The sequence below is a fragment of the Rana temporaria genome, chromosome 13, assembly GCF_905171775.1.
Source record: "Rana temporaria chromosome 13, aRanTem1.1, whole genome shotgun sequence".
NCBI classification, from domain to species: Eukaryota; Metazoa; Chordata; class Amphibia; order Anura; family Ranidae; genus Rana; species Rana temporaria.
Window position 1 is genome coordinate 56,803,993 of NC_053501.1, and position 22,297 is coordinate 56,826,289.

At 43.2% G+C, this 22,297-nt stretch overlaps 1 protein-coding gene across 4 annotated transcripts in view; it reads left to right on the forward strand.

The window, feature by feature from the left end:
- The window catches only part of FMN1 (formin 1), a 354,391-nt gene that overhangs the window by 114,161 nt on the left and 217,933 nt on the right, over window positions 1–22,297 (forward strand). For 2 of the 4 annotated variants that reach the window (XM_040333461.1, XM_040333460.1), the window contains exon 4: window positions 14,555–14,672. In XM_040333461.1, the coding sequence (XP_040189395.1) occupies window positions 14,555–14,672 (118 nt within the window). Of the gene's footprint in view, window positions 1–11,817; window positions 13,997–14,554; window positions 14,673–22,297 lie in introns of those variants that run through there. The other 2 variants (XM_040333463.1, XM_040333462.1) reach the window with 2 other exon arrangements.

Below are 22,297 nucleotides of genomic sequence, written 5' to 3' on the forward strand. Positions count from 1 at the left end.
CAAGGAAAAGTCTGTTTTTTTAGTTCTTTATTATTCCAATAAAGTGAGTCAACCTGCACTGATCCTCTCCACTATAATCTCTATTTGCCATTGTTCTGAATCATTCAGGACTTTAGGTTAATCTTGTCCAAATCTAAAGTAAATATTTTATGATTAATATGCAGTGTGAGATTGCCTCTTACCTTTTTGATTGATTTTTGTGACGTGCTAAGATTGGGACTTTGGCTTTTATTTTATTTTTCTTTAGTGTGGTGTGTTTTTTTTTTTTTTTTTTTTTTTTTATTTATCTGATTAGCTGGAGTGAAAACCAAATGAGAAGGTTATATTTTGTCATCTGCTTGATATTGCCAGAAGTCTAATCACAACAATTTTGTTATACTCAAAAAGGATAAGACTTCAGAAAGCAAGCTAGGTAAACCGTGGTGAAATGGGTAATTTCTAGCATTCCCCCCCCCCCCCTTTTTTTTTTCTACAACAGCACAGGTTTATTCATGCAGAACAAGCAATGTTCGTTCATTACTTGTTGTGATAACGCATATCTTTATATCTGTCCAGCTATTACAGACCAAAGAGTTCTGCTCAACATTGAAGCCATTATCTAATCAACATATCAGGCAATGACACAGAACTTGGAATTTTAGCACCATGTTTACCTGCACCCTAAATTACAGTCCTGGTGTCAAAATGTCTTGTTGGACATATGCAGAAAAGGCCATGAAGCAAAGTTTTTCTGGTGACTGTGTTAGCAGCACACTGGCTGAATAGTTGGAGAGGCAGGCATTTTTTCCCCCCCCTGTGTGTAACCCACGATTCACTGTCTTATATGGTCACAGTGGGATGAAGATTATTACAATTGTCTGATTTTGTCAGCATGGGAATCACAACTGAGATGCGGCATAGATTGAGGCATATGTTGGACGGGATTAAGGAGGCATGATCGTGTTCTTACAAACGCCAGACATGTAAATATGGCTCTAAATCCATCTGTTGCAAGATGCTTGTACTAGTGACAATGCAAGAGCCATGATTTTTTTTTTCTGTAACCTAGATTTAATTTTTTTTTTTTATATAACGTGGCTTTGATATTTTTTTTATAAATGTATTTTTTTCAAAATCTTGATTTAATTTTTTTTTTTAAATAAAAACGAGAACCAAAAGAAAATGGTGTCAAATGTGTAATCATAGCTCGATACAGAACCAAGACCTAACAAAGTGGTATGCAAGTACAATAAACCATTTGTATCTTATGTCAACAAGTCTTGCTGTATGTCTCCCCACTCTCACTGGGTACATGAGCAGTTGAGTTCCCTAGGTTATATATACTAATTACAACATGTGCTCTAGATGCACACGTCTAGCTGAACTAAAGTAACCCATAATCCATAATATATAGTAGCAAAAGGCAAGTGGGTTATTTTAAAATCTCAGGAGGCACCTTCCGTGGAAACCCCAAGGGGATGAGAGCTAGAGTCGTAGCTTGAAGCTTGTGGGGCCCCCGATGCAAAAGTTCACCTGGCCCCCCCACTACCTCCCACCACTTTCACCATGCATGCAGATGCACCCACCACACGCCAAGATACTAAAAGTGCCTTAAGTGTTTTGCATTCCCAGAGTTCCTCCTTGCATCAGAGAACAGGGATAACCACTAGAGAATCAGAGGACAGGAACCCCTAGCAGGTCACTTGGCAGAGCTCCTTTCCCATCCCAGCACTGTATACAGCTCCCCCCAACCACACGACACCGGGCTAAAATCACATTTCTTTACAGTCTGTCAGCCTTCACAGGGTGTATCTGGCTTTTATGTCGCTGTTTTGACCTGTGAAATTCTCCGGTCGGAAAAAACAGTATAGTTGCAGTAGGCAGATGCACCTTGTACAGATCGTGGCTAATTGGCTGTGTTTTTGTAAAAGAATGTGATTTCAGCACTGCAGAAGAGGAGCAGTATAGAGGGCTGTAATGGGAAAGAAGCTGATCAGCCAGGCATAGCATCCATGGTGGAGTCGGTGATCAAGGGGCTTTGTGGGGGGGGGGGCACAACTTGGATCTGGGGGGGCAAAGCCATGTGACACAATCTTGAGCCTGCAGCCCCACAGGAGGTGTTAAGGGATTTGTTTAGACATTTCTGAAGGTTTCTCTGTCGGTGTTGGCAAGTATTGGGGGAGGGTCACCAGAGGTTTGTGTCTTTTCCCCAGTTGTCAGGGAAGTGGGGTAAGCGTACATTCCTGAGTGGCTAGAGAATCCTAGCTAATGACCAGGAGACACTGAGCAGTGTCTTACCTCACCAGTGACATCGGTCCCATTGTGGCTACAGGACAGCACTCTCCTCCTATCTCGCTGAGCTCAGTTACCATTCCACGCACACAGCAGACACTTCCCCATCCTGGGCTGTTCTCACCCTGTGCTCCTCTCCATTCAGGAAATATCTCACAGCTTCTCCCCAGCTAATGAGAATGGAGGGGTGTGGACTGTGGAAGCCCAGTACTGGAGCCTAGCTGTGGGGGCCCTAGGGCAGATTGGAGCTGGACTTTGTGAAGGATATGATAATATGCCAGGGAGGCTTCAGGGGCCCCCTGGAGCTAGGGGCAGGGATGTGATTGTGACCCCTGCAACCCCTTATGCTACGCCCATGATGAGAGCAGTATTAAAATGGAGGACACAAAACAAATGGGGTGGGGGCTACGGTTTAAAGGCTGATAGAGGAAGCGGAAAGGAATGCAGGGTCTTGAGAAAGGGGATGAACCCCTCAAACACTTGCTGTATTCAGGAGAACCAGTAAAGTCAAGCCAGTAAAACCACGTCTGTCAAGCTTGATCTTCTCTGTGATTCAAGATAGCCAAGACGTCTTCCATAGTTTTATTCTTCTTAACTCTAGAAAGCACATATTTTAACATCAAATGTATCGCTTTCACTCTCGTACTGATCACTGGAAATTCAACATGGCCCCTCATGGCAAAGAGCTCTCTGAGGATCTGAAAAAAAAAATTGTTTCTCTACATAAAGATGGCCTAGGCTATAAGATTGCCAGTACCCTGAAACTGAGCTACAGCATGGTGGCCAAGACCATACCGTGGTTTTAACAGGAGAGGTTCCACGCAGAACAGGCCTCGCAATGGTCGACCTAAGAAGTTGAGTTGAGTGCTGCCAGCATTGCTGCAGAGGTTGAAGGGGTGGGGGGTTAGCCTGTTGGTGTTCAGACCATACACTGCATCACATTGGTCTGCATGGCTGTCGTAGCAGAAGGAAGCCTTTTTTAAAGCTGCACAAGAAAGCCCGCAAACAGTTTGCTGAAGCAGACCAAGGACATGGATTACTGGAATCATGACATTTGGTTTGATGAGACCAAGATAAACTTATTCGGTTCAGATGGTGTGACGCGTGTGTGGCGGCAATCAGGCGAGAAGTACAAAGACAAGTGTGTCTCGCCTACAGTCAAGCGTGGTGGGGGGAGTGTCATGGTCTGTGGCTGCATGAGTGCTGCCCGTCACTGGGGAGCTACAGTTCATTGAGGGAACCATGAATGCCAACAAGTACTGTGACATACTGAAGCAGAGCATGATCCCCCCCCCTCCCTTCGGAGACTGGACTGCAGGGCAATATTCCATAACGACCCCAAATGCACCTCCAAGATGACCACTGCCTTGCTAAAGAAGCTAGGGGTAAAGGTGATGGACTGGCCAAGCATGTCTCCAGACCTAAACCCTATTGAGTGTCTGTGGGGCATCCTCAAACGGAAGGTGGAGGAGCGCAAGGTCTCTAATATCCACCAGCTCTGTGATGTCATGGAGGAGTGGAAGAGGACTCCAGCGGCAGCATGTGAAGCTCTGGTAAACTCCTTGCCCAAGAGGGTTAAGGCAGTGCTGGATAATAATGCCCACAACAAAATATTGACACTTTGGGCCCAATTTGGACATTTTCACCTAGGGGTGTACTCGCTTTTTTGTTGCCAGCGGTTTAGACATTAATGGCTGTGTGAGTCATTTTGAGGGGATATCAAATTTACACTGTTATACAAGCTGTACACTCACTACTTGGCAAAGTATAACTTTCTTCAGTGTTTTCACGTAAAAAGATACAATATAAGATTTACAAAAATGTAAGGGCTGTACTGTAAATGTGAACTACCTGATTTTTAATGTAGATTTTTACATAGTTTCCTGTGACCTTAAATTGTTTGGACCAAGCTGGGCCAGCAATGTGTACCGTATGTAGCTGAACCTCTGGAGGTTTCAACAGGAAGACTATGAGGTTGATTTGCAAAATCTGGTGCAGCTCTGTATAGAAACCAGCTTCCAGGTTTTTGTCAATCTATAAAAGAGAAGTACCACATTTTTCGGCGTATAACACGCACTTTTTTACCCTGAGAATCGGGGAAATCGCGGGTGCGTTTTTACGCTGACAGTGCACCCCCGAGGGCAAGGAGGGGGACGAAAGCCACCAGAATTCATGAGCTGCCATCTCCTGTTTACTCGGCTCTATCTAACTAGGCTCTCGGTCAGCCCTAACTTGGCTCTCACTTTCCACACACATACAGTCCCACCTCCGCCACTCGCATTGGACCAGTGCTCTGTCTATCACAGAAGCTGGTTCAATGCTGATGGCGCAGGCGGGACTGTGTGTAAGAGCTAAGTGAAGTACAGGAGATGACGACTTTGTGTTTTCCTGAAGTTCAGGCTGCGTTAATGACAGATGGTGAGGCTGCAGAAAACTGCAATGATGGGCTACATTGGGGACCTTGATCAGGCTGCAGATGGATATTCATGGGCACTGGCCCTTAATTTACTTCAAAGTTGTTTATTTAAAATATGTGTTTTTCTGAAACTTCCCTCTTAAAATAAGGTATGTTTTTATTTTTTTTAATTCGTACTTGCCTAGGTGGATTCAGCATGGCTTTGATGCTGCATAATGTCCCCCTAACTCTGAGAACCAAGTGATCAAATTGCCGATCACTCGGTTCTCACAGCTCCCCGAGCAGAGAGCTAGTGACTGTTGGTCATCACTCTCTACTCTGCCCCCTCCTTACTTACTGGAGCACTGGGCTGTGGAGGGGGCAGGAGTGGCTGGCTCAGGCTCTCGGCAGCTCACCGAGAGCCTGAGCCGGGTGTCGGTTCAGGGATCTGGGCGGATTTCGACTCTATGTTTGTGATGACGCCGAGCCTAGACTGACTCTGTGACTGACATCAGCAGAGAGCGGAATTCAGCCCGCTCTCTGTTAAAAAACTGGTCACAGGAGTGCAAAATGAACTGCACTCCTGTAAATCATAGGGGAAGTACAGCCAAACGAACTTTGGCTGTACTTCTTTTATTAATTGAATATGCTTAAGTTTAGAAGCTAGAACAGCTACCATGTCACAGGAAACATCCCTGCAAATTAAGGGAATCCCTTTACGGACCACCCCTCGCCCCCCCCCCCCTCCCCCCTCCGGTCACCAGAACTGTCCCCATTAGATATAAAATATAATATTATAAAATTTACGGCGACAACCCAGAATTTGGGATTTTTTGGCTTTCACTTTTAATGATCATGGTAAACGGGACAAATAGAGGGTGAATCTCCCTAACAGGGACACGGATAGCAATACAAAACTGACAGGTTTTTAGGGCTACAGCTTACGAGTATTTTCATTTTTGATTTACATAAAGTTTAAAGACAATTTATTCTTAAATGGCTATATTCAGTGGTAAATAATCCAGAATAAAAAGATACAGTGCCTTGAAAGTATTCATACCCCTTGAAATTTACCACATTTTTTCATGTTACAACCAAAAACATAAATGTATTTTATGTGATAGACCAACACACACAGTGGCACATAAATGTGATTGTGAAAATTAAATAATGGTTTTCAAACTTTTTTTTTTTACAGATATCTGAAAAGTGTGTAGCGTGCATTTGTATTCGGCCCCCTTGAGTCAATACTTTGTAGAACCACCTTTCACTTCAATTACAGCTGCAAGTCTTTTTGAGGATGTCTCTACCAGCTTTGCACATCTAGAGTGAAACTTTTGCCCATTCTTCTGTGCAAGATAGCTCAAGCTCTATCAGATTGGATGAAGAGCATCTGAACAGCGATTTTCAAGTCTTGCCACAGATTCTCAATTGGATCTGGTCTGGACTTTGACTAGGCCATTCTAAAACATGAATATGCTTTGAACTCTGACCAGCTTCCTTGTCTCTGCTGAAAATGGTATGTTCAGGGTGATGTGCAGTGTTAGTCTTCCGTTAGTCTTCTGCTGTTCTGTGCATTCGCGGACATTTTCGACGGCGGGGCCATTCGACGGAACATCGGAAAATTACGTAGGTGCCGTTCTGCGCATGCGGTTCCGACTTACGAACATTTTCGACTTGAAAACAAACCTACAGTCCCTAGCCCATTCGTAAGTCGAGGACTCGCTGTATAGCATTTTGCTTTTAGGCCAAAAAGTTCCGTTTTGGTTTCATCTGACCAGAGAACCTACTTCCGCATGTTTTGCTGTGTCCCACATATGGCTTCTCGCAAACTGCAAAAAGGACTTCTTATGGCTTTCTTTAAACAATGGCTTTCTTCTTGCCACTCTTCCATAAAGGCCAAATGTGGGGTGCATGACTAAGGGTGCTTTCACACTGAAAGCACTGCCCATTAACGCTAAAATGCTGCTAGTTCAGTTGATTTTTGGTCGCAGCAGGGCACTTTTAACACACAGGGTTAAACTGCCATTTTGCAGCACTTTCAAAACTCTTTTCAGAGTCCAATGGGCAGGGCGTTTTGGGACCACTGTATTTGGCACTCCCAACCCGCCCCCAAGATGCTGGTTGCGGGATTTTTCAGAACATCCTACAAGCACACCGCACGAGTGTGAACAGTCACACTGGAGTGAATGGGAGGCGGTTTTCAGGTGCTTAGCATAGGATGTAAAGTGCCTAAAAACTGCCCCAGTGTAAAAGGGTGTTGTGGACAGATTCTCCCACCTGAGCTGTGGATCTCTGCAGCTCCTGCAGGGTTACCATGGGCCCCTTGGCTGCTTCTCTGATTAATACTCTCCTTGCCTGGACTGTTAGTTTTTAGGTGGATAGTCGGGTCTTGGTAGGTTTGCAGTTGTGCCATACTCTTTCCATTTTTGGATGATGTATTGAACAGTGCTCCGTAAGATGTTCAAAGCTTGGGATAGTTTTTATAACCTAACCCTGCTTTAAACTTCTCCACAACTTTATTCCTGACTTGTCTGGTGTGTTCTCGGCCTTCAGAACTTAGGTTCTCTAACAAACCTCTGCGGGCTTCACAAAACAGCTGTTTTTATACGGAGATTAAATTAGGTGGACTCTTTACTTATTAGGTGACTTCTGAAGGCAATTGGTTCCACTAGATTTTAGTTGGGGGTATCAGAGTAAAAGGGTCTGAATACAAATGCACGCCACACTTTTCAGATCTTTATTTGTAAAACATTTTAAAAACCATTTATAATTTTCCTTCCACGTCACAATTATGTGCCACTTTGTTGGTCTATCACATAAAAGCCCAATAAAATACATTTACGTTTATTGTAACATGACAATATGTGGAAACTGTATATGCACTATTATGCCCTGTACACACGACCGGTTTTCCTGACATGCCAAAACCCAACGTTTTTCCCGACGTGATTCCTCTCAAGCCTGCCATGCATACACATGCTCAGTAAAAAAAAACGCTCAACCAAAGCGCGGTGACGTCCAACGGCACTATAAAGGGGATGTTCCATTCAAATGGCGCCACCCTTTGGGCTGCTTTTGCTGATCCTCGTGTTAGTTAAAGTTTGGTGAGAGATGATTCACGCTTTTCAGCCTTGTGCTTTTCAGTCCATTACAGCGCAACGAATGTGCTATCTCCATTACAAACGCTGGTTTTTACCATAACGAGCGCTCCCGTATCATACTTGATTCTGAGAGTGCACGTTTTTTCCCTCGGAAAAGCATACACACAAGCGTTTTTCGAGACGAGAAAAAGACTGACGGGAAACATGACTGGAAAAAATAGAGCAGGTTTTGAATTTTTTTTTCTCGTCTGGAAAACTGCTATGGAGCATACACACGACTGGTTTTCCCGACCAATCTAAAAAAATTCAGTTTTCTCGTCGGGAAAACCAGTCGTGTGCAAGAGGGATTAGAGGTTGAATCTGGTCCATATAATCGGACTTGGATCAACATTTTTGTTTTAAAGAAATCAATAAATGCATAAAGACTAAATCGCTGTTTTGCAGATTTTGACAGGACTGTAATATAATGGTATGCATGACCAACTCTCTTGTCATAGGCAGGTAGCTGGCTACAAGCTACCTGGGCCTGCTGTCACTAAGATATTTATGCTTTTTGTATTGCCTGTCACGATGGGGTTCTAAAAGAAAAATTGGCCCCTTTTATTGTAGAACAATGGCAGATAATCAATACAATTATCTACACGTTGGCCCGGAGCATCTGATCTGCCGCTGGTGCCCAGTGAACGACTGGAACCCCAATCTGAGGAGGTCCTGGGCTGTTTGTCCTGTTGGAGGAAGCTGTCCGGTGGAGAGTCTGCCTGAGGAGTGCCAAGAGAGGCTGGTGTTCCAAGAGGGGCCTGACTATCTACGGGGGACCGGGTACTGAGAGGCTGGACATTGGTCGGTAACCTAACCAAAACTACCTGAAGGAGATCCGGGTGTGTTGAATCTGTTAATAGAGATAATAATGGTCCGGCATCCTCCTTATTTTCAACGATTGGCAGGGTCTGTGGCAAAGACTTGACCCCAAGTTCGAGTGACATTCTGGCTGCCAGGCTTGTGAGAGGCCTGTCCAGATGTGCCCTTTTAAAGGGTCAATTCACCTTTACCAAAACTGCCTATGCATGTAAGGGGTGGTCGTAGATAAAGAAAACCCGTGCAGCTCTGATTTAAATTGAATTATTCCTTGGCTATAGGCATAGGCCCCTTATATACCTCCTGATGCCTGACTGGACAACTCCTAGGACGTAGCTAAGAGGCCTAGTCATTACTGCTCAACCTCTACCATTGTAGGCATGAGCTTTTAAAGCTGTGGTCCGCCTAAATTTTTTTTTTATTAAAAGCCAGCAGCTACAAATACTGCAGCTGCTGACTTTTAATATATGAACACTTTCCTGTCCAGGGTGCCAGCGATGTCGGCAGCCAAAGCCGATCAGTCACTTGGCTCTCGGCTGCCCCCACCACCATCCTTGGTGAGGGAATCGAAGCCGTAAGGCTTCACATCCTTGTTCCCTACTGCGCACATGCGAGTCGCGTTGTGTGTCCTCACTGGTCCCTGCTGTCTTCTGCGTTTCCCAGAAGACAGCGGGGGGAGGACAGTGTAGGTGCAGGAAGTGGCGTAGGTCACTGCGATCACCGCGGTGATCTATGCCAGGAAGTGGGAGCAAATACCTGTATTACACAGGTATCTGCTCCCTCCTCCCCCCTGAAATGTGGCAAATGTGTCACCCGAGGGGGGGGGGGCTTTTACAAAAAGTGGAAATTTTCATTTTTGGGTAGAACTCCGCTTTAAATGCTGCGCTTGAAGCTACTGCATCAGGGGACAGAGAGGGTGCATGTGAGGGAGGGGGGGGGGGGGTTTATTTGGAAAACAAGTTCACTCCTGTGATGCACATGTGATGAACATTATTCAGTGAGTTTTCCAGTCAGGCTTCAGGAAGTATGTAACTGGCCTACATCTATAGCAAAGGCATTATTACATTTCAGTCAGAGCTGCACAGTTTGTTTTTATCTATGGACACTGCTTGCCTGCATAGGCAGTTTTCTGATTGTGCTTCCGTTGTGTTAAAAATCTTGCTGTATTTTTTTTCTCTTCCGTTGAAATGCTTTGAAAACGCAGGTATAACGCACTCGTGTTAAAAAAAACAAAAAAAACGTATGTGGTTTTTTGAGTCACATGACCTATGGCATTTTCGGTGCCAAAATCAGCATCTTTTTCTCTATCTGCAAAATGTCCAAAAAATTTTTTCAGCTGTATCGCTATTGTAAACATCATAACAATGCGCTAAAATGCAAAATGTATGTCAATAGACGTCAGCGCGTGTTAAAGCAGAACTAAAGTGGGTAAAAATGTACTTGCATTGTAACGCAAGTCAGTGTGAATTGGCCCTTAAACCCACCGATTTTAAAGGTTCTCAAAACTGTTAAACTTAGCCTAGGTTCACATTGGAGCGATTTGGCGACTTTGGGGTTGCGCTTTCCATAGACATCTGTGCAGCAGCCCTCACAGATGTGTCTGAAAGTCTCCCCAAAGTCGGGACTGACATGCGGGAATAAAATTTGGTTCAGCTGAACTCGCACAATTTAACCACTTAAGACCCGGACAATTCTGCAGGTAAAGGACCTGGCCAGTTTTTGCGATTCGGCACTGCGTCGCTTTAACTGACAATTGTGCGATGTGGCTCCCAAACAAAATTGGCGTCCTTTTTTTCCCACAAATAGAGCTTTCTTTTTGTGGTATTTGATCACCTCTGCGGTTTTTATTTTTTGCGCTATAAATAAAAATAGAGCGACAATTTTGAAAAAAAAAACATTATTTTTTACTTTTTGCTATAATAAATATCCCCAAAAAAGATATAAAAAATATATTTTTTCCCTCAGTTTAGGCCGATACGTATTTTTCTACTTACTTATTTTTGGTAAAAAAAAACACTAAGCGTTTATCGATTTGGTTTGCGCAAAATTTATAGTGTTTACAAAATAGGGGATAGTTTTATGCCATTTTTATTAATAATTATTTTTTTACTACTAATGGCGGCGATCAGCGTTTTTTTTTTTTCGTGACTGCGACATTATGGCGGACACATCGGACAATTTTGACACATTTTTGGGACCATTGTAATTTCACAGCAAAAAGTGGTATAAAAATGTACTGATTACTGTGAAAATGACAATGCAGTGAAGGAGTTAACCCCTACAGCACCCCCTAGTGGTTAAGTGTGACCTCATAGGTGTTTCTAACTGTAGGGGGGGCGGGGCTGGATGTGTGACGTCAGTGATCGTCTTTCCCTATATAAGGGAACAGACAATCACTGACATTGCCACTGTGAAGAACAGGGAATTTTTGTTTACACACACCTTTCCCCGTTCTTCAGCTCCTGTGACCGATCGCGGGACACCGGCGGCGATCGGGTCCCGCTAGTGCGGTTACGGAGCTTCGTACCGGGTGGCGAGTGCGCCGCGCGCTCGCGACTCCACGGCTGGGCTCTTAAAGCGGACGTACAGGTACGTGCTTGTGCCCAGCTGTGCCCTTCTGCCGACGTATATCGGCGTGAACGGGTTCCTTAAGTGGTTAATGCCTACGGTCAGTGTGAACCTGGGCTTAAGGCAGGCCTAACGAGTAATAACTGTCAGTTGTTAGTGTGCTTGTGTCGGCTGTCAACTGTACCTTTGATCCCACTAAGGGCTGGTGTCCTAGCTGGTCGTGTGTGGCTGGTCGTGTGTGTATCACCATGGCAACAACTGATGTAAACAGAGGCGAAGATGGCACCTTCCTCGGGCTGTAAAGTATTGTGGGGTTTAGTACTGCCTTAAATATGCACTAAGCGGAACAGACAACTACACTACTCTGCACATGTTCTGTGGAGCCATATCAGTATTGAGAAACAAAAGGCTGTAAAGCCTTTGGCTTGGAATCGCCCCGGCTGCTAAGGCCTTGTACAGCCATGGTTGTGAAGGAGTTAATCGTGACTTTAGTGACTGATTAGCCAGAGGCTTGTAGTAAAATCTTCTCGCCGCCGTCATCTGTTCTGTGAGAGGAGCGAGACTTGATTCCTGCTGTGTGCACTGGTGGCACTCCTCTCTCCCCAGTCAGTGGGTGTAGTCACCACTCCTCCTCCTCCCTCATTACCTGTTACCTGAAAGCTGGGAGGTGAAGTAATTTGAGACCGGCCTCTCTAAGGCTGTCTCCAGACGGTGACATTTACATTCCTCAGAGACTGCAGCAAGGCGGAAGAGGGAGATCCCGTCCTGATTCAGCTGAAAGGACTTGCATGCCTGTGAAACAACTTATTTTTCTTTCATGTTTTTCTTCTGTGACACGTCGGCTGCTTTCTTTGTATTGTGGATTTTTGTTTCTTCTAATTTGTACTTGGCTCCTAATTGGTGTCGAGCTGGAGCGGAACAGAGATCTTTTCATAACTATCATACTGGTCATTGCTGACAAACTCTGTGTCATATGTATGCGATTAAGCTGCCAGGCAACTTAGTAAGCTCCTGTTTAAAAAGCAGGAAGCAGGAGGCTTCAGGCCGGTTCTCCTGTGAGTTTACAGCCCTGATACAGAGCCGCTTTTATCTGTTTCCCACATGCTTTCTTGGAATTACTTTTTCTTTTTTTTCCCTTTTGCTTAGCTTGACTGTACAAATTATTTGACAACTACTGCAGCCGCTCTTTTTGTGTACAGAGACCAAAAACAGACATTGTTTTTACTTTCTAAATAATTTTGCAGCCAGGAATGCTGCATGTGAATCTGTAGACTTCTTCTTTTTTTTTTTTTTTTTAAACATGGAAATGGACGAAAATATTGCTGCAGAACCCCAAACATCAGGCTCTTTGCCCAAAAAGGAACCGGATGCAGGCACGTCCTTGTTGGGTAAATTTTCCATAAAGTCGTTTTTTGGAATGACCACAAAGTTGGATAATAAAACACCCAAAGAAGAGAGTGCAGTACTGAAGTCATTCCGTCCTCTGGAGGATAAAGTAGAAGTACAAGCAAGCCCACCAAACGGTGATGAAGGTGAAAGCATCCCAGAGCAAAATATGCAGCAGGTCACTGTGCAGGAAGGTAACATGGAACTTAAAGAGGAGCCTGTAAAAGATGAACAAATTGGCGAAAAAGAACACTCGGACGTGGATTTAGAGATTACAAGTGTTGTGGATTTACACCAGGAGGAGGAGGACATGGATTCACAAGTCACCAGGGGTCAGGGTAAAAGTGATGTCTCTCAGGAAGAAAACAAAGATCATCCACAAATAGATCATCTGGGAGGGACAGAAGCACAGGTTTTACAAGAGCAAAAGGATGAAAAAGAGGGAGTGTACACAAAGCGTCTGAATGGTGCAGACATTGGTGAGGATGCAAAGTCAGACATGCATTCCAGCACTGACATTGTCCCAGATGAGACAGACTATGACCAGGAGGATCTGCTGGTACATGGTACTCTAGTGCACATCTCTAGTGATTCAGATTCCGACACGGAGAGCTCCAAGCAGAATATCTGCCAGGAAGCAACAAAGGCTCCTGTGTCCTCACATTTATCTGCTTCTAATGTATCACTAGACAATGGTTTTAAGCAGGAGCCTGAAACACAAGATATTGACGATACTGATGCCATAGAAACAAAAAAACAAGATGGACTGGACTTTAAAAAGCCAGAATCTTTGTGCCCCAATATGGATGAAAATGCCAACACCACAAAGGAACTAGAAGAGAGCAGTCCTTCAACTCCAGCAACTACCCCTGCACAAGATACCCCAGGAGAGAAGCCATTCCAGCTGCCAACATTTTTTAGCAGCTTTCGTGTGCACAAGAAAGGAACCCCTGCAGAAGACAGGGAGACAGTCACCGTGAAACAAGGCGATAGTGATTTGGCCTTGCTAAATCTTTCCCAGCCAGTGCAAAAATCGAACCTTTCAAATGTCTCACCAGTCCGGAAACGTGAAGTGAAGACACCAGTGGAGACCAAAGCAAGCTCCAAATTTATGGAGCAACTCTCCCAGCTTCTGAACTTTGATGTGCCAAAGCAAGAAGAAGAGGAGGAGGATGAAGTTCCAGAGGAAATTGAGGAGGCTCCTAAGGATACAGTGGGCAAAGAGATCAAATCGGAGTCAGCACTAGAGGCATTTAAGTCTTTTTTTACAGGGCCACCAAAAAAAACTTTGCCAGCAGAGGATTCTCTTGACTTAGACGCTGTGAAGCGCAAGCAGAAGAGCGATAAGGAATCTCTGAAGTCAATCTTTGAAAAGGCCAGACCTATAGAAAATGACCAGAATGCTGAAAGGAAAAGTGTATGTGATTTTTTTATTTATTTTTTATTACGTTTTTTCAAATGTTAATGTAGCCTTAAATGGCTGCTGATTGCTTTGAAATGTTTTATTTTTTTTTACCCTTTGTACTGTGGCAACTAAAATAAAACCTTTCCTAGCATTTTTGCATCCAGCGAAAATGGCCGCATAATACATTTGGCTATTTGCTAATCTTGTAATGAATGGTTTTTAAATTGATTCAATTATTCTCTGTGATCTTTAAAAATTGTTTAACAGAGTTTTTCAGAATAGCAAACTGCACCTTAGGCTTTTTCGTTTTCAGAAGTGCACATCGTGTAAATCCAAGCAACATACGGAATGAATGAATAACGTTGTTTGCATGTATTTTTCAAACCTGCCTGCTGGACTTCTATTTTAACAGATCATACTGCAGTTTGAAATCTAAGCTTAAGGTGTTGTGAAATGTCTAGTATTTTTATTTAGACCCTAACAGCTTTGTGTTAAACTGAAATCCGTGAATCAAATGCAAATTTTATCACAAAAAATTCCTTTGTTTTACAATTTTGTTCTGTTTTTCAGCCAGACACAAGTCCCTCGGATCCAGAAGACCGGACTCCTGGAAGACTTCAGGCAGTATGGCCACCGCCTAAACCCATAGATGGGGAGGACAAGGTGGGGCTGAAATATACTGAAGCAGGTAGGTGACAATTGAGTTCTGTGCTGCCACAATACACTGATCAGCAGCTGCAGCCACTGATCAACAAACATTTTCTAGTGTGTCATTTTTTTTTATTTTTTTTTTGACTGAAGTTGATAAAATAACAGGGAGGGCAACACACGCATCTAAATTTGTCCGATCCCTGCTAAACCAGCCGAATTTAGTCAATGCCCAGCTTAAGCTCATTCCTAGTGAAGCTTATACAGAGCAGAGGACTCTTACCCCCACCACTGTGTGACAGCACTAGGCCAACCACCAACTAACAGTCTTGAAAGAGAAAGGAAGGCAATCCCTAAGCTGCTTTATTCTGGAAGTGCTGGGAATTTAGGAGCCCACACTGATTTTGGTGTCCATACTTGGATATTCCTTCCTCAGTACACTTCCACCTTGGCCACTGTGCCTGTTGTGCTAAGGAGTTTTGTACTAGGGTGGGCAGTGCCTGATGGGAAACAGGCTAGTTCCTTATCAGGTCTGATTTGCATTTGATTGAAAGCCCACAGCAGTAGGCTATTCAGTCTGATAGTGACTTGTGAATCTACCCACTGCAATGCACGGTCAATCAAAAGTAAAGCAGATCTGATGGGACACAAGTCTCAGTTCCTTGTTGGGCTTACCCAGTGACAATTCATTTCCCAAATATGGGTATTGTCGTTGTTGAGTAATGATATCCCCAGCCCCTTTGTTCACATTTAGCTTTTGGCCAGGAAATCTCCCAGCTGACGGCAGAAATGAGCCTCAGGATAGAGCACTGTGTGGGAAGCGGTCGCGTTTGTGACTGCTTCCCAACACGGACATGCCCTACACTGAGCACTGGCATACCTCCCATGTATCCGCTCTGATATGGTCCTAATTACCACTGGTTTACTAAACTGTGAGCTGGTGGTAATTGTAAGAATCAGTTGCTGCCATGGCCACTGGTTCTTAAAGTTGTAATAAGAACTACCTGAATTTTCCACACACGTTGGTAATGTTACCAACACCGGTGAAAATTCTTTCCTGTATTAGATGTAGGTAGTTCCTAAGGAAACTACAACTAGAAAATTAAGTTTTTAAAGAACTCCCCAGGATGGCTGCATTATGTCCACTAAAGGCCGTACCTATATTAGTTCAAAATCTATTGTAGTGTAGTTGAGGTAGGAGGCATGCTCGATATGCAGAGACTCTTCAGGCTTTTATACAATGTATTTATTGAAGTTTGCGGTTCAAAGGGGGTAAAATGAAGCAAACATGTTTCGGGGGGGGGGGGGGGGGGGTTTATGCACCGTCTTTCATCAAGGCTAGTATACAATAAAATAATACAATTATATATATATATATATATATATATATATATATATATATATATATATATATATATATTCTATATAGATCGATATAATCTCTCTCTATCATATATATATATATATATATATATATATCTATATATATATATATATCTATATATATATATATATATTATCGTACTTGCAATAAAAATGGAAACAAAATTCTAAAAGTTTACAATTAAAATTCAGTATATCTGTTCTAAATCTTTTAGAGGTGATAATTGGGCAGATCTTTTAGGAGACTATTTTCCTGTTTGGAAAGAATTGTACAACATGGAGGTGATTCTTGGTGTGTGGGTGTCGCTGATGTGCCGTATCCTAACTTTAGCGGGGCATAGAACGTTTGCACATTTTGGCATAGCTGTATATAGGAGCTTTGCAGAGGCTACAGTTTTATTGTGGAGATGAGGAGGAAAACTGAATAGAGAATGCAACTAGCCTGAGGTGGTGGATGAATTAACTGGCCTGGAACTGTTGAGAGTTTGTTACTGGATCTCTTGTGAGGCTGTGGGTGATACAAAAGCAATGTCAAGCATGGGGATGGACTGAATATGGAGAAAATGGGTGTAGAAAAGAGGGGGAAAAGGAGGAAAAAATAAAACACAAAATGTGGGGGGAGGGGTTCGGCCTGCTGACTTTTTTTTTTTTAATAAGCAGTTGCTCACCTGTCCCAGGACCCACTTTGGTGCCCGGCGCCAACATCTTAACTGTGGTAGCCAGCTGCGCATATGCAATGCATACTGTACCTTGTAAATGGTCCCACAGTCTTCTGGGACAAGTGATTTAACTAATGGTGTTTACATTTGCAGCACATTGAGTTCAGTGGATTGCAAATGAAGTGATTGGGAGTGTCAGACTATTGTCACCTGTGTAGTTTAACCCATCTTGTGCGGTGAAAGCAGGCTCCAGCTGGTGTCTTTTGGTCCTCTTTCCCAATTTCAGCGTTCAGCTTAATCTTGGCACTCCTATCTTGTTTTGGAATGCATATTTTCCTGTTTGAAAACCTGAGCTGGCTTCTTAGACACACAGTTGGCTTCTTAGACATGCAGTTTAGGGCAGAGATAAGGAGCTTAGCAGGAAAGCCCATTTTCGCCCGGCTTCTGTATATTTAGAGGAAGCCATGTGAGAAATGCAGTGAATTGTTTGTCAGGTAAAAGACTGGCCATGACGTGTCCTGTTATAATATTGTGATGAGCTATTTCTGATGTCTGCATATACTAATGACATAAAGATGAGGCATGAAATATTCATTACTGTCACATGAGGCATCTGTGCTTGTATGGTTTATAGGAGTAAGTTGGTTGACTGTGAATGACTAAAAGGCTGAGCTGCTCCATTGGTTTCACGTTTTTTTTATTTATTTATTTTTTGCAATATTTTTACAGCTTTGTTAGGCAAAAATAAATGCTTCTCTTTTGGGAATAATCACCTCTGACAGGAACAGTCAGGATAATCCCTAGGCCTAGAGGGGAACAAGGTTTGAATACGGTTCTTTACCTTTTAATAAAGATGGCTTCACACCTAGTGTATTGTGAACACAGTTTTGCTTTTTTTTTGCTGCATACATAGGGCAGCCCTACATGCAACAAACATACCAAAGAAGCGCCTGTACTTTTTCAGACATGTTTTTAACTGCATGTCTGCTTGCCACATTTGGGGTACCATTAACAATGAATGGAACGCTCCAATGTGAAAGGAGACTAAATAAACAATAAAGTATTTTATTGTATATGTTTTCCTTCAATAAAGCACTCCTGATTGTTAAAAAAATAAAATAAACAAAGTATAAGACCCAGTGGCCAGCCAACATTCTCTTTCAGCTTTTCATAAAAATGTGAAGTCTGATGAATACACATACCACTTCCCCCTGCAGAGATTTTCCAATTAACAGGGCAACAATCAAAGGGCAAACAGACTGACAGTGATTGTCAGAGGGGCAGGTTAACTCTACACAAAATAGCCGCCACCACAGATTTTGCCAAAACAAAACCGTCTTTTTACAGCATCTGTTGCAATTCTGACCTTGGCAGCATGCTAAAGTAGTTCATTTTGTTGTGTGTGGCTGGTGTCTGCTGTGTAGCACCAATGATAAGTGGTGCATTATGTTTTACACTGCAAGATGTGGTTTACTTTTTTTTAATAAACTTTTTTGGAAGTGTGCAACGTGTACACTCCATTCAGATCTCTGCAAAGCAACATGGTGCTCTTCTTTGCCATCTAGTGAACTGGAGAAAAATGCACCATGTCAGCATTTTTCAACACTGCCCATTACTCTTTCTGTGAACACAGCACATATTGGTTGCCTGTGTTGATCCAGTGCGGGAAAAAATGAAGTTCACTGCAGTGTCTATGAACTATCCTTAAGCCCTGGTTCACACTGGGCTGCGGGAGTGAAGCCGTGCTAGTTCAGCTGAACTCGCATGATTTCACTCCCGCTGGCAGTCCCGATTTCGGCCGCGATTTAAGAGACATCTGTGCAGGTTTCTGCACAGATGTCTATGTAAATCGCGGCCCTAAATCGCAAAAAGTAGTACAGGAACTACTTTTTGAAATCGGTGCAGCGCCGCAGATGCGGCGTCGCACCGATTAGGACGGTGTCATTGCCGGCAAATGCCGCCGATATGAGATGCGATTTCACAAGTGAAATCGCATCTCAAATCGAACCAAATCGTACCTAGTGTGAACCTGGGCTTAAAAGTCTTGATCACTCACTGCCACAAAGAGGCAAAGTTCTTTACTAGAGGATTGAGAAATAAGATTTTAAAGTATATATTTTTTTAATGAAAGAGTAATAAAATGGATAGAAAACTGGCTAAAATACCATATTCAGAGAGTAGTGACTCGTACTCTGAATGGTCTAAGGTTATTGGTGGTGAAATGTTGGGACCCTTACTATTTAACATATTTAGAGTTTCGATATAAAGTACTATTTTTGTGTTTGCAGATGACACTAAGTAATGTAGTGAAATAAAATCCTTACAGGATATTTCCAATTTACAGGGTGACCTTAATGCTCGGTTTTAATTGGGCAACTGGGGCAAGTTGGGTTAAATAATGATAAATGTAATTCCATGTACTAAAAACCTGCAAGCGTCATACATTTTAGGAGGCGGATAGTTGAGAGTCAATGGTCGAGGGGGATCTGATTGTTCTGGTAGATCATAGACATAATATTAGCATGTAGTACCAATACAGTTTTTAAAGCTAGAAAACACTTTCTTGTATAGATAGATGGAGACCATTTGCCCAGTACAAAGCATTAATGCAACCTCATCTGGAATATGCAGTTCAGTTTTGGGTATCAGTTCATCAGTTTGACTTTCCCGGACCACATTGGAAGAAGAGGAATTGTCTTGGACCACACATAAAATACACCATCAATAAAGATAGCCGATGAGCAGAAAAGCCTAGCAGATCACAAGTTAATGATCATTGATATAGATAATGTACCCATCTAAGTATCAGGGGAACCTACAGCCACATGGCTATAGCTGGGGGGCAGATATTAGTTGCACCCACGATTTTCTGTGTGGGGAGGTTGTGAATGAGGAACCCTAAATGGGGCAGGTACAACCGAAATCAATGGGGGGGGGGGACCAGCAAGCTTGGCACACCTATTTTTGGGCAGTTTCTCCCATTATTCTTTGCAGGGCCTCTCAAGCTCCATCAGGTGTCTAGGGAGCATCGGTGCACAGCTATTTTCAGATCTCTCCAGAGATGTTCAATCGGGTTCAAGTCAAGGCTCTGGCTGGGCCACTCAAGGACATTGAGTTTTCCCGCAGCCAATCCTTTGTTATCTTGGCTGTGTGCTTAGGGTCGTTGTCCTGTTGGAAGTTGAACCTTCGCCCCAGTCTGAGGTCCAGATCGCTCTGGAGCAGGTTTTCATCAATGATGTCTCCGCACATTGCTGCATTCCTCTTTCCCTTGATCCTGACTAGTGTCCCGGTTCCTGCCACTGAAATACATCCCCACAGCATGATGCTGCCACCACCATGCTTCACTGTAGAGAATATAATGGACAGGTGATGACGCTTGCCATTCAGGCCATAGGGTTCAATCTTTTTGAAAGGAGTGATTGGTGTGTCCTCTTTTAGATATGGCACCTCATCCCTATATAGTAGTACAGGGTTATGGAAAGGATAAGGGGATTATAACGGTGCCTTAACAAGTCAAAAAGTATTTGAAACAGTATTAAATGAAAACAATATTTTATTCAATATATAGATTAGTTAATAACATAAGACAGTAGATTAGAAATAACACTGATTTTGAATAATTGTATCACAATATCCCGACATGTTTCGGCAAATCGTTGCCTTCCTCAGGGATGTGAGATTCATTCAGTGAATTTATTAGTCTATTAAAGAAACAATAGACTGTAATAAATTCACTGAATGAATCTCACACCCCTGAGGAAGGCAACGATTTGCTGAAACATGTCAGGATATTGTGATACAATTATTCAAAATCAGTGTTATTTATAATCTACTGTCTGTTATTAACTAATCTATATATTAAATAAAATATTGTTTTCATTTAATACTGTTTCAAATACTTTTTGACTTGTGAGAGCCGGTTCACACTGGGGCGACTCGTCAGGCGACTCAGCCGCCTGACAAGTCGCGTCCCATTCTATTCAATAGAACCATTCTAATAGGAGCAACGCAAGTCGCTCCGACTTAGAAAAAGGTTCTTGTACGACTTTGGGGGCGACTTGCATTGACTTGTATACAGAAGTCATTTTGCAAGTCGTCTCTGAAGTCGTCTTCAGGACGCCTTACCGAGTCGCCCCCGAAGTCGTGCCGCCCCAGTGTGAACCGGCTCTTAAGGCACCGTTTATAATCCCCTTATCCTTTCCATAACAGAGTTCAATCTTTGTTTCATCAGACCAGAGGATTTTTTCAGAGTCCTTCAGGTGCCTTTTGGCAAACTCTCCAGACTAGCTGTCATGTGCTTTTTACTGATGAGTGGATTCTGTCTGGCCACTCTACCATACATGTTGGTGGAGTGCTGCAGAGATGGTTGTTCTTCTGGAAAGTTATTTGCTCTCCACAGAGAATTGCTGGAGCTTTCTCAGGGTGACCATTGCGTTTTAGTCACCTTTAGTCACCTCCCTGACTCAACCCCCCCCCCCCCCCCCCGATTGCTCAGTTTAGCTCTAGGAAAAATCCTGGTGGTTAAAAAGTTCTTCCATTTACAGATGATGGAGGCCACTGTGCTCATTGGGACCTTCAATGCTGCAGACATTTTTCTGTACCCTTCCCCCAGATCTGTGACTCAATACAATCCTGTCTCTGAGGTCTACAGACAATTACTTGGACTTCATGGCTTGGTTTGTACTCTGACATGCACTTTTAACTGTGGGACCTTATATAGACAGGGGTGTGCCTTTCCAAATCATGTCCAATCAACTGAATTTACCACAGGTGGGCTCCAATCAAGTTGTGGAAACATCTCAAGGATGATCTGTAGAAACAGGATGCATCTGAGCTCAATTTTGAGTGTCATGACAAAGGCTGTGAATACTTTTATGTACATGCGATTTTATAAAAAAAAAGAATTTGCAAAGATTTCAAACTTCTTTCACATTGTCATTATGGGGTATTGTTTGTAGAATTTTGAGTAAAATGATTTAATACATTTTTCTGGAATAAGGCTGCAACATAACATGGAAAAAGTGAAGCGCTGGAAACACTTTCACTGTAGCTGGAGTCCCTGTATTCAGTGTTGTCGATGCTATTACAAATAAAACAGCCCCAATATCCCTCCAGCTGTGCCTGTGTCTCGATTCTCAGTGCTGGCCACGGCAACTCTTCCGGCGTCCCTTTTATATGATCCTGTGCCTAGATTTTCCCCCCCAGCCACTGTGGCTTCTATGGCATCCCTCGAGACATGCCTGGGCCACATGCTAAACTCACTTGGGAAAGCTTTAGGAGTTTGTTTTTGGTCAAAATGGGTAACTACCCCAGCCTGGTAGACTATGCTCCAGGCTATTTTACAACTTTGCTCTTTACAACAGGGTCTCATTAGGTGTCTTTTGAAGACCCTGGGTTAACTACGGTTTATGCTCTCCATTTCCCCAATAACCACAAAAAAATACTACTCTAGCTTCAGCCTTTTTTAATCCAAGTTCCTCCTGCTCCAAATAATCATACCGCATTAAAGCAGGCACTATCGGGTATGCCACCAAAGCTTTTTTGTTTTCTCCAGTATAGTCTGTCTAGGTTGCTTCCTCTCTGAAAACCTGGCTGCATGGACTTAAAGCGGTATTAAACCCCA